Consider the following 17,885-nt stretch of genomic DNA (forward strand, 5'->3'; position numbering starts at 1 on the left):
CTAGTCTGAACATCAGTTTTCATATTATCAACCCATTCACTATGTTCTTTGTGGATTTTTAAAGCTTGATCAGTTTGGAACTTTGATCTATTTAATTCAATACAGTCATTTTGAAGTTCCATAATAATGTCCATAAGATTTCCTTTATTCAAATTTTTAAGTTGTCTATAATCATAACATACCTCAGATTCAAGTTCCTTTAGATGAGCTTCATTGTCAATTTTAGCCATCAAACATAAGTTGGTTGTTTCTTCCACGGGTTCTCCTTCTTCTTCATCTTCTGAATCAGAATTTCCCCATGCAGCCATCATGGCTTTTCTGACATCTTCCTTGGAGAACAATGATTTATAGAACTTGTTTTGCTCCTTCCCTTTGTATTTGGATTTCTCATCCTCCTTAGCCTGAGGACAGTCTATGATGAGATGTTCCTTGGAACCACATCCGTAACATTTGATCTCCTTGGAACTTGATTGTCCTCGTCTGCTCCTGTCTCCTCTCTTCCCCAGTATCCTCCTGAACTTTTGGACAAGCATGGTTGTTTCAACATCATTGTCTTCTGAGTCTCTTGATTCATAAGCCTTTAGAGCAAGGCTTTTACTCTTGAAACTTTCAGTATTTGCTCCAAGGTAAAGTTCATGAGTGAGCAGGGATCCATTGAGTTGTTCAAGGTTGAACTTGGTGAAATCCTTGGATTCCTGTAGAGTAGTTACCTTGGATCTCCACCTCTCATCTTAAGGAAGACTTCTGAGTACTTTTCTTACCTGTTCATCAATGGGTATGGACCTACCTAAAGATTCTAACTCATTGACAATGTTAGTAAATCTTATGAACATATCCTGAATGGATTCCTTGTGTAGCATTTCAAATCTTTCATATTTTGACATCCGTAAGTCAATTTTGGAACGTTTAACTTCACTCGTTCCTTCATGTGTTATTTGTAATAAATCCCAAATCTTCTTTGCGGACTTACAATCCATGATTCTGTTGTGCTCACGAGGTCCTAGTCCACAATGCAAGATTTTCACTGCTTGAGCATTTAGCTCAAATTTTTCATAATCTTCTTTTTCAAATTAAGACAGTGGTTTAGAGATTACCTCTTTGTTCTCATTGGTTTTTGTTACCTCGAAGTCACCAGATTCAATAACTCTCCATACTTGGTAGTTTTCAGCTTTGATGAAGATTTCCGTTCTATTCTTCTAGTAAGAATAGAATTTGCCATTGAACATTGGTGGTCTTTGGGTCGAGTACCCTTCTTCAAGTTTCTCATGTGCATTCATCTCTCCAAGAACTTACTCTACAAGGTTTCTTGTATTTTCGTGAGAACTTACTCTACAAGGAACCAATTGTTAGTTTAGATGAACTACTATGAGAGGGGGTGAATAGTAGTAGGTTCCAATTAGGTAAACTTTTGCGGAATTTAAAGACAAAACATAAAAGGAACTTAAAGAACACAACAAGATTTTATGAGGAAACCTTCCAGGACCTAACTGGAAGTAAAATCTTGACCCTTCTCGGGATTTGCAAAACAAACTCCACTATAATAGGCAAGTCTCCTAGTACAACCTATTATTACAGACCTTTCTCACAAGTTCCACCACGGACACTTGCTATCTGATAGGACCCTATCCTACCCAACCTAAGTCCCACTTAGGTTCACTCAACACTCCCTGAGTGCCTACACTCGACTTCATACTTAAAGCTCACTCACTGTGCTCTCACAGCTACCACTCAAATTTTAGAGACTTTCAAACTCCTAAACACATACGAATTTTAGAGAATTCAAACTCCTAACTCAAACGTAAATTGTCAAGAATTCACAAACGCCCCAAACCAATTACAACACAAAGACTCACTCTAATATATAAAATGGAAAGCTACACATGAAACCCAAAATCAAAATGATAAAGCTTAAACCTTTTGGCAAACTTACTCTTAAGCACTAAGTGGTTTTCACGCTTAAACCTCTCACTTTACTTCACTGTATCACTTCTATATTTATAGAAGTTCCTCAGCTCACAAGGTAGGATTTAGGTAAAACGATAAGTTTAAACAGAAATTCATTCTTATCATTTCAAAACTGAAACTAAACAGATTTAATTTCGTTTTTAAGAAAACCTTTTTCCAGTGAAATTCGTTTTATTTAAAAGATAAGGTTTTATGAAAAAGATAAAACCAATTAAACCAAATTTTAAAAGATAAAATCAAATAAAATACTTTTTCATAAATCTAAACTTATGTTTTACAAATTACTTAGTTTGCCAAGCTTTCTCCGATTTCTAATAAGTTCCATGTATAACAACCAGATATATATTTACATCAACCTACAAAAACAAACTTATCTTTAATACAACCTAAGTTATGAAGTCCATCTTTTTCGATTGATATCTCAAGCTCTGTACTGGTCCTTGATTGTTGAGGTTGTGCTCCAGCATTACACTGGAACCAGGTCGTTACAACCCGTTGATAAGTTCCTGTTTAGGAACTCCTTGTAGTTCTATTAGGTGAATTCAGAACTTCTTTTTTTGAACTCTTCTTCTGACTTTACTTGTTATCCTGGATCTTCTAAAGTTCCTCTGTTTCAGTTCCTACTTCAACTCCCATAATTTACTTGACCTGCAAACATCACAACACTAGAAAATCCTTATTAGATGGAAGTTTTCTCAATTATAGACATTATCATCAAAATCTCATAAGGGTCAACATAATGTAACAAGAATATAAGTGAATCAATCTATGTGTGAAATAGGTAGTGGTGGACATTTTTTATGAAATTATTAATTTTGCTTGTTCGTATATCAAACTTGCAGGTTCTGCTCAAGATAAGTTCTCATTGTTTATTATATACTTTTTTGGTCAAACATAATACATGCACATATAACTATTATGCATATTCTATATAAAAATAATGCACATTCAATTATGAGAATATGCACATATGGTTGAAAAAAATAAGAACACAAACTAGTACTTCATGTCGTATAGCCGTACAAGCGTTGATTAAGAACGACATGGTACAAGTATATGATAGTCTGGAAATACGGAGTACACAAATTTATGCACATTAAATTCAATATTTATGCACGACATGTTGGAGTTAAATTAGTTTTGCACATTTAGTTCGAAAAATATGCACATTTAATACAAAAATTATGCACATAAAATCCTTCTCATTTTAAGGAACTTCTCATTTGAATATATATATATATATATATATATATATATATATATATATATATATATATATATATATATATATATATATATATATATATAATTTTGGTAACATCAATAAGTGGGTTATTTGTGGGTGTTGTTTTAAACTATTATGAAAATGAACTTGGGTATAGTAGCTACTTGTATTGACAGACTTGCCAGAGTTTGTTATTTATATACGAAGTATCTATAAATTTCAGTCTTTGAAAAGGTACCAATTTCTATATTATTTTGTTTCTTTGAATTTGTACCATAATCTTTTTAGTTAGAGTTAAGTATAATACAGGGGACTCAATTCTTGCAAAATGTGGAAAAAAGGGACTCTATTTATTTTATAGAGGAAAAGAGGACTAGGGTTAAATTTCTGGTGTTATGGGGTATTTTCAGGTGACTTAACTCACCTTTAACCCAAGAAGAATTAAGTCCCCTCAGTATTGCCTTGATTATATTACCAGACAAATTCAATCCCTTCATTAATAATTTCTGCTGATTGTTTTGAAAATATGGCTGTTTGAAATTAAGAAAGTACAACAACAATACAAAAGCTTTGTTCTTGAAATTTTTTTAATGTTTGTTATCCAAAAAAAAAAAAAAATTCTTTCAATAATTTTTTAATGTTCTTCATCTATCTGGTTTGTAGCTTATTTGTCTTGCATTTGTAGTAGAAGCACACATCGTAATTTTAGTGAAGGCTTGTAGGGCCCTAATTTTTTTTTAAAAAAAAAAATAAATAAAAAAAAATTATCGATAAGCCTAGTGTATATTGCAACAGAAGGTCATTAAGGAGAGTTTCTAAGAAAGTCAAGCATCCTTTTATGAGATTTCTAATATGCCCAAACTATAAACAAGTGGATGGGTGTGATTATATTAGGTGGTAGGTTGGTTAACAGTCCACGTGAGTCAGAGTTAGTTTATGAGATGGTCATGATTTTAATTAAAGAGAAATGTGGAGTTAGAAGGTCGAGAATGTAATGAAGATGATGAAGAAAATAAACATTCAAAGTATTGTAATTTTATGCTTTATTTTTGTTCCAAAAAGAGGAAGGAACTCTTTTTTTTTTGTTGGTCTTAAATTAAAATATTTACCAGAAAAAAAAAAAAAACAAAACAAAAAAAACATACTCCTTTTTTTTAGTTGACCAAGGGGACTCAATTCTTTAACCAAGGGGACTCAATTCTTTCCCTTATTTAGTTAGAACCCACCGAAAACCCAAACCCATTCTAGCCCAGTCCATTTTCTCTCTATAAAATAAATAGAGTCCCCTTTCCCCACATTTTGCAAGAATTGAGTCCCTTGTTTTATACTTAACTCTTTTAGTTAACATAAATTTTAAAATCTCAATTCTTTATGTTAGTAGGGTGGCTAACGCAAGCGATGTGCGCGCCATAGCTAATAATATTGGAAAGTTCTTTCGATTTGGCCTTACATTATAACTTTAGTTGTTAGTACCATTAATGAGGGAAAATATGTAAACAAATATTTATAGGGGCATAAATATCCATACATTACTTTAAGAGTTTGAAAAAAAAAAGCTAATTAACATAATTGAGAGCAATTAAGTAAATATATATTTTAGAGGGTATAATTGCCTACGCACTATTCATAAGTGTTATCTCATTTAGAGATATGCTCGGATATCCATCACCGTAGTTTGAAGGTCCTATTCAATTCACTTAACTTTTAATGATGTAGTGAAATATTTATTAATCATAATTGAATATTGAAAAATGATAAACATAACCCTTAGGGATATGTATAAGGAGCTAAAAAAGGAATATTAAGGATAAATTTACATTAATCACACCGATTTGCGCGTGATTTTGTCATGAATTCCCAACTTAATTCCATTTTAGGAAATGTATTTAATGCTTATACATAGCCCTAAGGGCTATATATATCATTACCCTTGAATATTAGCGATTAAAAGTTAATCATCAGAGTACTAATTTAAAATGATATTTACTTGTTAATTATAAACGAATTTTGTTACCTACCTTTTTTTTATTTGTTTTTACTCTTGTGATACTACCTCCGTTACACATTAAGTGCAACAAAGGGGTGTGCACATTTCCCAAGAAAAAAAATGAAAAGGGTGATTAAATAACATAAGTGCATGTGATTAGGTTGAGGAGAGAGAAAGTTGGGTCCCGTTTTTCTTTGGTTTACTTTTAATAATTCTGCCAAAAAATTTGGGGGAAAAGATTTCCCGCCCCACTTTTCAGCAAAATTTCAAATTGAATTTGAAAGTTTAAAATTATTTCCTTCTTTCTTCCAAAAGGCAACCCCCTTTATAAAGAGGCAGCCACATACCATGTTCATTGTTCTATACTTCCATTACATAACCAGTCACCATGAGTTAGATTAAATTACAGACCAAGTTTTTTTTTCCCTAAAATATACCAAAAAAAAAATCCTACAGCAGCATTCAAGATCAGCTTCATCAGCAATCATCATAAGCATCTTAAAATCCTACTTCAGGTTCCTTCTGCTTTGTCAAAAAAAACTGAAAACAAAACAACAACAACAACAACAACAACAACAACAACAACAAAACAGCAAGCAATGGAAGAGGTCAGTGATGATGGCTTTTGGGGTATTGAACAAATGTTAATCGATGAAGAAAATCAAGAGTATGATGATATGGAAACGGATGAAGAGGGTTATGAAACAGAAACAGATGAAGAAAATCAACATGGCCAACTAATGATTTGCAGAAAACAATTAACTCTCGACTAAAGAAGGGGAATTGTTGATCATCTTCTAGCTATGCTACAGGAGGAGGACAACTTACCTCGTGGTGCACAATCAAAAATAGCAAGAAAGTTTCATGTTCACTGACAGGGTAAAGTCGTATCCCCTAACCAAAAGTAATACCTAAGTCCTCTAACTAAAGTAGATAGGGAAGTAGGGTTGAATCCACAGGGAAACTGGTCTTTCTACTCCTAATTAATTAATGTAATCTAAATTATTAAAGTAACCAAATTGTTGTTGTAAAAAGGAATTAAACTACGAAGATCAAGTTCAGGGAGAAAAACAATAATAAGAAGGCCTAGGGTCACAGGTTCACCAATAATTAATATTCCGGGATAAAACATAACAATCAATAATCAACATTGCACAAATAACATGATTAACAGGCTCTCGCAATTTATTAATCAACATAGATCTAACAGGCTCTCGCAATTTACTAGATCTAAGTTCCTATTGAAAATAGCCTTTAGTATCAAATTAACATCTGCTCGATTCATCAATTCAATATTGCTATACTTTTACAATCAAATTACATCTGCTCGATTCATAATCTAATTGTAAAGAATTAAAACAATTCAATAAGAAATTATCATGCAATATCAATAATCAACAATAACAAATTATCCCTTCATATTAATTATGGATCCCCATAAACCCTAGAATTAAACTACTCGGACATAATTAAATCTAAACTAAACGAAGCAATAAAAGTAGTCATGATAGAGTAAAGAAATAAAATAAATAACTGAGATTAAAAGAGAAGAAATCGTTACCAAAGTTAAAAGGAACAAGAGTTGTAGAGAGAGAAAATAATACTAAGAGTTTAAGAGAAGAGAGAAAGAAAAAAGTTAGAGAGAGAAAAGAGAGAGTAAGGGAAGGGAGAAAAGAACTCCCCCCTAAATTCGCTTAACAAAAGCGTATTTATACTAAGCTAGAAAATCCTAAGTTAAAACAAATTAAACGACGCTTAAAACGTCCTCCAGAAACACGCGCCCGATCGGGCGAGGCACGGCCCGATCGGGCGCGCCTTTTTGATCGGACGAAGGGCTGCTGCGATATATGTCTTCTTTGCCCGATCGGGCGCGCTATCGGGCGGATCATCGGGCGGATCATCGGGCGGACCATCGGGCGGAAACCTTTGGGCCGCTTGGACTCCTCGTTTGGGCTCGTAACTTGGCCCGAACCAAATATCCTCTTTGGGGCTTAAATCATTCGGTCCAAATGCCTCGTCTTCACACAAGTCGAGCCCTTATTCACCGGCTTGATTACTCTAACCGATCTTGGGCTATGAAAGATGGTCGTGCTCCTCCAATGCTCGTAGTTGCTCCATAAAATCCCGGGAAAATGCTCCAAAGGTGCAATTCCATACAAAACTCAACCAAAACTACGAAAACACTAGAAAACACATATTAGTAATAAAAGTGGCTCTAAAGAGCCAAAAACACTACTAATTATGACCAAGGGACGGGGGTAAAATACTATATAAAATAGACATATCATTCACATATCAACAGTCAATCGAGTGTTTAAGGAAATGCAGAAACAGAGATAAAATGGAGAGGTGATTGATGTCAGGACAAAGAAATTGGGGAGGGTAGGTCCAAAACCAAAAGAATGGCCAGATGCACTGCTACAGTCAGTCCCACTAAGGTTGAGGACAACCGAAAGAAGTTACGCGGCTGCTTTGGGAATTTCACATGTCACACTTCATAGGTTGATTAAACAGGGCAAATTAAGGCCTCATTCAAGCAACAATCATCCAGCCCTCACTCCAGATCACAAGATTGCAAGGATGAATTGGGTTTTATCCCATATCATCCTTGGAACACCAACAAAAAATCCCAGATTTGTTGATATGAATAATGTCATTCATATCGATGAAAAATGGTTTTATTTAAACCCGGAGACAAGGAAGTTTTATCTTTGTCCACTAGAAGAAGATCCATACAGATGCCAACAAAGTAGAAGGTTCAAAGTGAAAGGCATGTTCATGGGACTCATTGGCAGAGTACTTCAAGATGAACAAGGCAGAATTATTCATGATGGGAAGTATGGGATTTTCCTATTTGTGTATGAGCAAATAGCTAAAAAAAGTAGCAAGAACAGGCAAGCTGGAACAATGGAAACAAAAGCACATCAACATGTCATAAAAGAAATCATCAAAGATATGCTTTTGAACAAAGTCATTCCAGCTATTCTAGAGAAGTGGCCAAGACAATTAGGCAGGAATGTGTACATTCAATGGGACAACGCTAGACCACACAAAATACCAACAGATCCAAAGTTTGTAGCAGCAGCAACCCAAAGGGGCCTCAGCATCCAAATGATATATCAACCAGCCCAATCCCCTGATCTCAATGTCTTAGACTTAGGCCTATTCAGGTCAATTCAGTCACTGCAATATCAAACTTTCCCAACTAATTTGTCTGAGTTAATTATGGAAGTTCATAATGCATACGATGAGTTTGACCCTATTGTGAATAGAAACAGTTGGCTGACTTTACAAAAGGTTATGCTTAAGATTCTTCAACATAAGGGGGGAAACAACTTCACACCTCCACACATGGCAAAGCAAAGGTTGGAAAATGCAGGCATTTTGCCCAGAAATGTTGCAGTCGACAAGCAAATTGTAGAGGATGTAGTGCAATATCTTAGTCACAGGTTCAGGCCAGCTAATCGACCAAATGAAACAAATGCAGAACAAGAAGCAGGGAATGAAGTGGATGCAAACTGAATGCAGCAGTAGAGATTGCCATTTTGAACCACATTTTGTGCAGGTAATAGTTATAGGGACTCCTTACAATGTGGTTATGTGTTTATGCCCTTTTGTATGTACAGTTAAGAAAAGGCAAGGCAGGCAATCAAGTTGATTACATGTTGTAACATTTGTTGATTGCTACATTTAACCACATTTTGTGAATGTAATTAGTCTAGGGCCCCTTAGTAAAAATGGCTATGTGGTTATGCCATCTTTTGTGTGTAATTAAACTAAAGGCATGTAAGGCAATCAAGTAGGGACTCCTTGATGTTTAATCTGATTCTGTGTGTGTGTGCCTTTTTTTTTTAAAGGATTCCATCATAAGGTAATTTTTTTTTTCAGTACATGATTCATGGTTTGTTACCTCAAACATCAAATGATACACAATTTAATGGAGCAAAATCAAACACATGAACCATTCTGTCAATTGAGTCCCTTCATCATCTAGAAGTTTAGACTAAACTGATCTCTCAACTTAGTATCACTGAGATCAATCAACCAAAGTAGGACTGACATGCATTACAATGACCTCCCTAATTCAATAATTCAATGAAACACATGCATACAAGGCAACATGCATCATTCATCAACCACCTTCTCCAAATTTGTTAACTAAGGGACTCGGAGACATTCAAAATATCAACCAGAAAAGGCAACCATATCCACAATATCAGAAAAGCCAACCATATTCACAATAAAAACCAGAAAAGGCAACCATATTCACAATGTCAAACAGAAAAGCCAACCATAGACACAATATCAAACAGAATAGCCAACCATATTCACAATATCAACAAGAATAGCCAACCATATCCACAAAATCAACCAGAAAATCCAACCATATTCACAATATTAACCAGAATAGCCAACCATATACAAAATAGGAGCAACATCCAAAATCATCACAATTGAGACTCATAGCAAGATGATCTCATTGTAGCAATAGCAATAACAATAAAGCAAAACATGTATTGAAGAATATAGCAACCAAAGCATAGATTTCAAGCAACAAAGGGACTCATATAGTCAGAAACAGAAATTAAATTAAGGTAAAGAAAATTATACGCTTCCCATTCACTGAGAAGGGTGAAATTTCCGATCAAGATACTTCAGAAAATCGAGGAATGCTGGATCAATTTGGTCCTCATCAACCACAATCCCAGATCTGATCCTTTTGTTGCCATCTTTTGCTTTTTCAGAAGGGAAGATCATTTTGGTTGGGGGATTTTTCATTGTAAAACCATAGTACTCCTCCTCTTCAACACACTCGTTCTGCTTGTTTTCCACCCCCTTTCCCTTTTCTTTTACCCCACCCTTTCCCCCTTTCTTCGTCTCCTTCCCCTTTCCCCCGTGTTTTCCCCCTCCCTTTCCATCTGAACCTCCCTCCTTCCCGTTTTCCCTTTCATCCGCATCAGAAATTTTCACCCGCTTCCCACTTATCCTCCACATAATTGTAGCTCTATCTAACCTTCGTGGTTTAAAGGTGGGTCTAGTCGGTTTGACAATTGGAACCCTAGAATGGTAGTTCTCTTCCAAATCCACCACAGGATCTTCACCTTTTGCCATCTGAATAGTATTAAGGATCCTTCCCAGACATTTGAAAGAATGGTCAGACAACGCCTCCCTAGCTTCACCGGATCTGTAAAATTGAAAAGGCCAAGGAAAATCATCCTCAAGATAAGCAATAAGCTCATCAAGAACCTCAAGTTCGTCTTCATCATCACAAGTGAAAAACGCATCGTGTAAAGGGGTTAAATCAGCCATTTATAGGGACTCAAGTGTAGATATGAGAAATTTCTCAAACCTTGAAAAGAAACAGAGTTGGCTCCAGTCAGATCTGATCAGAAAAGCAACTTAGGAAAACCGAATGGAAGAGAAAGATGGATGGAAGAGAGAGAAAGAGGGGCGTATGGTTGTGGTTAGGGTTTCTGGATTTTGAAGATGAATGATGAAGGTGGGAGTTGTTTTAATGTGAATTGATTGAATTAAATGTGGGTAGTTGGGAGGGTTGTGTTTTGATTTTGGTGGGAGTCATTTGATAAATTAACTAAGGAATGGATTCTAATCAAATCTGTGAATTTGTGTTAATTGTGTTTTAAAAAATTAAGTAAGGGCAAAATTGTAATTTCACCAGAAAAATTTTACTATATTAGGAAAATTTCACTTTGTTGCACTTAATGTGTAGCATCCTTATTTGGCAAATGTTGCACTTAATGTGTAACGGAGGTAGTATTTATTACACAAGGTTAGTTATCGGCTACAACTAATCTACACATACCAGAACCGATTGTACTGATTGAAACTTATTATACCTAGGTTGAATGCATGAAGTGAACAAGACTTTAGATATAACTGTATAATCAATCATAGACATACGCTAAATAACTTATCACACAGTTTTGAAACAAAGAATGAACAAAAAGAAATGTATAAGCATTATAGTATAGAAGTGACTCAGATGAGAAAAGTAGCTTAAGAAACACTAGTATTGTTTTCTATATGATTGTATTCTTAATTTAAGTATCACATAGTGCTAAACTTTGCATTTTAATTAGCCCACGTAATTGTTTTTAATCAATAGAATCTATATCCAAACATGAAACAACAAAAGTTGACGCACCTCCAATTTACAATTTCTAATAAAGCAGATCAACATTGAAAGTGTACATTAGATTAGCATCCAATAAATCTCCATTAATCATTACTCTTGTTAATGATTACACCACAATAATCTCCTAACCAAGCATCTAAAACTTTTTGCTCAAAAATCTCCCACATTTCTTAACCTATACTCAGCTCCCTTCATTCTTACAAAGATTTTCCAAGTTGAAAGCTTTTATGAGACGAAAAAATCAAAACAAAAACAACATTTAAAATCGAACAATTACAATACGAACTATATAAATCTACAAAGCTACAACTACCACCACCACCTGTAAATCTGTGACTTCACAGTGAATAGATTAAAAATTAAAGGCCCAAATAAATAATTTCAACAGAATCAACACTATCTCTAGCCTATCAACAATATTTCTCCACGTTAACAAACTGCCAACAAAATTTCACATGCATCTTTACTATCTAATCTCTATGTCCGAGTGATCCTATTATTTTTTACTACCATTGTCATCATTTAGCTCTTGCTAGTATACACTTGTAGCCTTGTAGCATGATCATCTTATTATAAACAGCTTGTAACCATTTTTTTTAATTAAGGGGCAACCTCGAAATTAAATTAGCCATTCGATCATACCTCGACATGCTTAAATCGACTGATAAGATAGTTATTCCGTCTTACCAACATCAACATGGGAGAAATTTAAATTTTTCCATATAGGACCTAACACGGTTTGATTTTAAATTAGTCGGAGTTTACTAAATTTTGAATATATCCCACCTAACAAAAATATTTAAAATTAGAGCGGTAGCAATCAAATTGTACCAGTCGATCTTATCAATAATAATTACAAAAACTAATAATGTACACGCATACACGGGGAGTGATGATCTTGAACCACCCAATAATTTAATAACCCTCATCCGTCGGAAAGCAACACCGCGGCTGACGACGACGGTGGGGAATAGAGAAGATCATAAGGGGCCCAAAGACTATCCAAAGGACAAGGACGATTAGAATCAATTCTAAGCCAAGGTTTACCCTTACCACTCCAATGTAACAAACTAACTGGCCCAGGATGTAAATCTCTACATAACCCTCTAATATTATCACCCCCTAATCCATGTTGATTCCATCGATGTTCAATTCTCTGAACTTCACCTCCAAAAACAAGCAAAAATGGCGGTAATGAACCCAGTTGGTAAATACGGTGTCGTTTTTGCAATCTCATCCAGTTTTCGAGTTTCGAAGTAAACCCACCTATTCTCCATTTGTTTACATCGATTACCATAACCCCGGTGTTGAAGTAGCAGGGTTGTCGCTCTCGTTTCTGGAAGGTTCTAGAGAGTTCTGAGGTGGTCCAGAATTTCGGGGTGAAGTAGCTGGTGAAGTTAGCGTGACAGTATTCTGGAGCACCGAGTACGTGGGCTCGAAGATCGATGTTCCAGAGATTGGAAACGTCGTCTACGACAATGAGATCGGAATCGAGATAAATCACGCGATCGACGGAGTTCGGGAGGAGTTCAGCGAGGTAGATGCGCGCGTAATTGAGAGGTTGATCCAATGCGCGGCGGACAGAGGTGGAGATTTTGCCGCGGACGAGGAGAGGGTCGAAGTGGAGGAGAGAGACTGAGAGAGAAGGGAAAGTAGAGGTGATGGTACGGTTGAGGTTATGGAAGTGGCGGGAAGAGGTTAAAAAATGAAATGCGATGTTTTCTGGGCAAGCCGAATGGCGTAGCACGGAGAATACCGCGGCTATTGAGCCGCGGAGGTATGTTGTATCGAGGGTCATGGCAATGTGGATAGTTGAACCCTGTGTTCCCGCAACGGCGCAGTTTGCACCGTTACGGAACGCTGGGGCTTCGCGGAACCGAGGGATATCGGCCGCGAAGCCGAGGGTGAGGAGAGTGAGGAGGAAGAGGAGGGTGAGTGAGAGGGGGAGTGGCATTGTGGTGGTGGGATAGGATATTGGGAGGAGATTTTGGTGTATTTTAATTTGATGGGAAATTGTTAAATTTGTCTTGGATGAGTGGAAAAAACAATGAATATAATCGGTGGAGTTGAGGAGAGGTGGGGTCAAGGAGAGTGATATTGTTGTTGTTAAATGGAAGAGCGCCAGGCTGGAAAGATGGGTCCTTGAATATAATCTCTCTGTCCGTTGTTTATATTTTTATTCGTAAAATTATACGGGAATTAAGGAATTTGGAATAAAATAAAGTATAATAGAAATTACAAGACATTAATTGATGTCTTTGAGTAAAACAAAGATAAAATAATATTTAATGCTGCACATGTCATCAATGCTTTAAAAAGAAAAAAGACTAATAATATTTTTTGGTAGAAAAAAAAAACCAATCATATTCATTTAAATTGATGCACATGGATTCTGAAAATAAGAGTGAGAAAATAGAGAAAACATTAATTACAAAACAGAAAAATAGGGATAATTTGGAATATTTGATAAAAATTTACTTACTAAAAAAGGAAAGTAGAAATATAATTTTAAAATACCCAAAAAGAAAAGCAGGAATGTAAAAAAGGGATGAAGGGAGTAGTTTGTTCTGAAGGGAGGATTTTGTAGGAAATTAATTTGACGGAGTACTGTAGAAGAATTTATGAGGAAAAGCTGGAGTGAATATTAAAGAAATAATAAGTGTTCTTAAGATCCGTGATTTAGTATAGTGATGGTATTGAGTTGGGATGCTTCTATTTGGCCTTGGTAGAAAATTAGGAATTCTTTTGCCAAATTTTAGGTTTAACTCTATTTCCCATGGAAATGTTTGTTTTCAGTTTCATCAATAGAGTATTAGATATTCTTTCTTTTCGAATACTTTAAAAACTTTATACGGAGTATCATTCTCATATAGTCATATCTAATATGGTAATATCCCATTCAAAAAAAAAAAAAAAAAAAAAACTCAAATTTAATATTTCTTCTGCTTTTTCTAATTGCATCATTTGGATAAATACTATTCACACAAACTTCTTTAGGAAAAAAAAAAAAAAAAAAAGTTAGAGCAACTCCAATGACAAGCTAATTATCAAATTAGCTTGTCATGCCGCATAACCTTTTAAGCTAATTGTCATTTTAGCTACTTTGAGCTCCAATGGTTAGCTATTAGCTTACTATTTAAATAAACTCCACCTCCTTAATTTACGTTTTTATATTACAAAATATTTATTCTAATTTGCTATATTTTGGCAAGTTCTTTTCCAAGCAAATTAGCTTGGCAAAGCTAATTTGTTTGGCCAAGCTAATTGCATTTTTTTGCTCCAATGGTGAAGTTAGTAGCTAGGGATAATTTAATTTTGCAAGCAACTCCCTAGGTACAACCATTGAAGTTGCTCTTAGAAGAAAAAAATTAGCCTACTATCACTTCACTATACTTCGTCTTTTTTATCCATGTATGCAACTATGCAATGGATAAAATACAGTTTGCAAACTACAGTTTTTTTTAATCTTCTAATACATACCAGTATTAATTATTTGTTGATGACAATATAAAATATATGCGGTGTAGTGATAAACTCAAAACATTAGCTTTTCTCCAATATCTACTTATCAATTAAGACGTTAGTCAAAACATTAGTTTTTCTATAGGACTGATTTGATAAACTCAAAACATTAGTTTTTCTTCAATATATTTTAAAACATTTCAGTTCAACAAATATATTTTTATTGAAGAATCAGTAAAATACTCCCTTCGTTTTTTTTTTAATTTGCATCACTTTCCTTTTTGAGGTGTTTTTTTTTTAAATGCATCACTTCTATATTTGGTAACTTTATACTATACTTTATCATTTCTCTTTCTTACTTTAAATCCCATTCAACTTATTTTATCATTTCTTTTTCTTCCATGATCCCCACTAAAATAATAAAAATATCTATCATCTCTCACATACTTTCTGTTTCATGAACCTCATCTTACTTTTACTACAATAATTTATTCACCCACTCACAATATTATATTACTTTCTTAAAACTTTGTGCAATCCAAAGTGATGCAAATATAATTAAAAATAAAAAATTAAAAATAAATAAAAAAAACGGAGGGAGTACAACATTAGTTTTTCTTCAATATATTTTATATTTTATACCATTAAAATTTTAATTCAGTGAACCTTATTTTTGCTGAACTGAAATTATTTTTACCGAATTAAAAATATTTTTGCTGAACTGAAATTATTTTACTGAACTGAAGTTATATTTGCTGAATTGAAATTATTTTTAATGATTTCCTATTATATTTCTTCTTTAAGTTTACTGGCTTTTACTGAACTGAAATTAATTTTGCTGAACTAAACTTATTTTTACTGAACTAAAATTAATTTTATTGAACTGAAATTATTTTTACTAGATATTATTTTTTTTAAGGTGAAGTGAACAGAGCCTAAGTAGCAATAAATTGTGGAGTCTCGTCTCGAAAGATCGTATTTTTAGCGTATTTGTACATCTTAATTTAACTTCACATCTAAGCTTTAATTGGTCAAATCTTATACTCCGTATCCCCTTTGTCCTTCCAAAAAATTCACCTTTATCCACTCTCTCCGTGTTTTTTTAAGTGACACACTTTGATCGACACGTAGTTTTAGGAGATTTTATTGACTTAATAAAATAAGATGTTAGTGGGGTAGGTTGGAGGAGTGAGAAATGATTAAGTAAAAGAATGTGAGAGGAAGTGGGGACCATGAAAGGAGTGAGAAATGATAAAGTAAGAGAGAGTGGGGTGAACATATATTATTAAAATGTAAGGAAGATCTAAAAGAGAAAGTGTGTCATTTAAAAAAAAACGGCCGTTTAAAGAAAGTGTGTCACTTAAAAAAAACACGAAGAGAGTATTTTTTAATCACCTTAAACCAGTCAAACTTTACAATAAAAGTGTATATTGTGTTCTATTCACCTTATATACAACCAAAGACTTTTAATTGAGAACAAAGAAACAATTTTTTCTTTTTCTTTTGCTTTTCTTTTTATTTATTTTTAATTTAATACAAAGTATTTATTTGTAAAAAGTTTGTCCACATGAATACACAATTGACTTTTATCAAGAAATTTGGCATTGACAAAAAAAAAACAAGCATTTCTCTTTTAGGGATTAGATTTGTTGTGGTCCATGAGAACAACTATATTGCTTACAAAGAAATGTGAGATAACGATTATTATTATATACTCCATAACATTAAGGCAATGAAGTAACTCAAGCTTTAAATGCAGTATGGTGTTATTACACTCATATTGACCTAACTAAACGACCAACTTGTTGAGCATTGTAATTTCTCAAACTCCATCTTTTTCTACTCTTGGAAAGCAAGCTTAATTGATCAACATAAATGAAAAGTATACATTTTGCTTACTATTTACTCTGAAAAGCAAACAATTTGCTTACCATTCAATTTTTATGGGGTACAAATAAAAGTATAATCTTAAAAGTTGCTGAGAATTGACCCAAACTTGAGTGGCTTGGCTATCACCCGTACAAAAAATTGTGACAATAGATTGATAGAACAATAGAAGTTTCTTCCTCAAAATGTTTAACCCACACCAACAAGATTTTCATATTTAATGCAAGGCCCGTTTAATATATTTTGATAGTCTTGTGTCTAAAGACTTTAAACCAAGTCGGGCCTATTTAAAAGAGAAAACATTAATTTAAAATCTAAAAATATTTTTTCTTTTTATTTAAAATAGTAACACTATTTACAATTTGAAGGAATCTCTAAACTATTCCTAATATAATTTATTAATCCCAACTTTGAGTCATTTAATATCAATAATCCCAATTTTCAACTGATTTAGAATAATTTCAACTTTGAGAGGTGTTTTCTTTTAACAGGTCAAGTGACAATTAATCTGATTAAAAGGTTACTCCATCCATAATACTTGGGACGTTGGGACTTAGAATTGACACGTAGTTTAAGAAAATTACAAGTGGGTCTATTTAAAACATTTGTTTTTTTATACTACTCCCTCCATTCCCAAAACTTCGACCCTTTTGGGTTAATTGCACGATTATTAAGAAACTTAAATAAAAAGAAATAAAAATATATTGGAAAGATAAATTTACATGGGATTTGTAAAAAAATAGAGAGATAAAGTATTAAAAATATATGAAAAACAAAATTTTATATGGGGAAGCTAATGTTGCACAAATATTGTTGTAAATTGATGGGTATTTTAATGCAAATGGGTCAATCATTTTTAGACTAAAATTAGACCAAAAGGGTTGAAATTTTGGGGATGGAGGACAAAAGATTCTCTTTTGTATTTTTAAATAAGTGGGGGTTAGGTGGAGGTAGTGAGGAGAGACAAAATGTAAAAAACATATTGTTTTATTAGTGGTTTCATTCCTTATTTAATAATGTGTCAAGTATTGTGGGGCGGGCGAAAATGGAAACTGTGTCAAGCATTATGGGATGGAGGGAGTACTTATTTTTTTTTCTTAAATGACACGTGACTTAGTTTAATTAGTAAAAAACATTTTTAAAAAATTGAAATTACCACCAACGCTCCACCCTTCCCCCTCCGGTAAACACCCTAACCCCCT

General features: G+C 34.0%; 2 protein-coding genes across 2 annotated transcripts; one reads left to right on the plus strand and one right to left on the minus strand.

The window, feature by feature from the left end:
• The first annotated feature begins 5,776 nt into the window (after positions 1-5,776).
• Positions 5,777-8,699, plus strand: LOC145564918 (uncharacterized). Its single transcript, XM_081625075.1, has 2 exons — positions 5,777-5,844; positions 7,541-8,699. Exons 1-2 carry the CDS (start codon positions 5,777-5,779, stop codon positions 8,697-8,699), a joined length of 1,227 nt encoding a protein of 408 aa, XP_081481201.1.
• Positions 8,700-12,047: 3,348 nt separating this feature from the next.
• LOC145562287 (putative galacturonosyltransferase-like 3) lies at positions 12,048-13,365 on the minus strand. Its single transcript, XM_081622511.1, has one exon. The coding sequence runs from the start codon at positions 13,286-13,288 to the stop codon at positions 12,260-12,262; it is 1,029 nt and encodes a 342-aa protein (XP_081478637.1). The 5' UTR covers positions 13,289-13,365; the 3' UTR covers positions 12,048-12,259.
• Between the last annotated feature and the right edge of the window lie 4,520 nt (positions 13,366-17,885).

The sequence above is a fragment of the Chenopodium album genome, chromosome 10 (assembly GCF_948465745.1).
Source record: "Chenopodium album chromosome 10, dcCheAlbu1.1, whole genome shotgun sequence".
NCBI lineage: Eukaryota > Viridiplantae > Streptophyta > Magnoliopsida > Caryophyllales > Amaranthaceae > Chenopodium > Chenopodium album.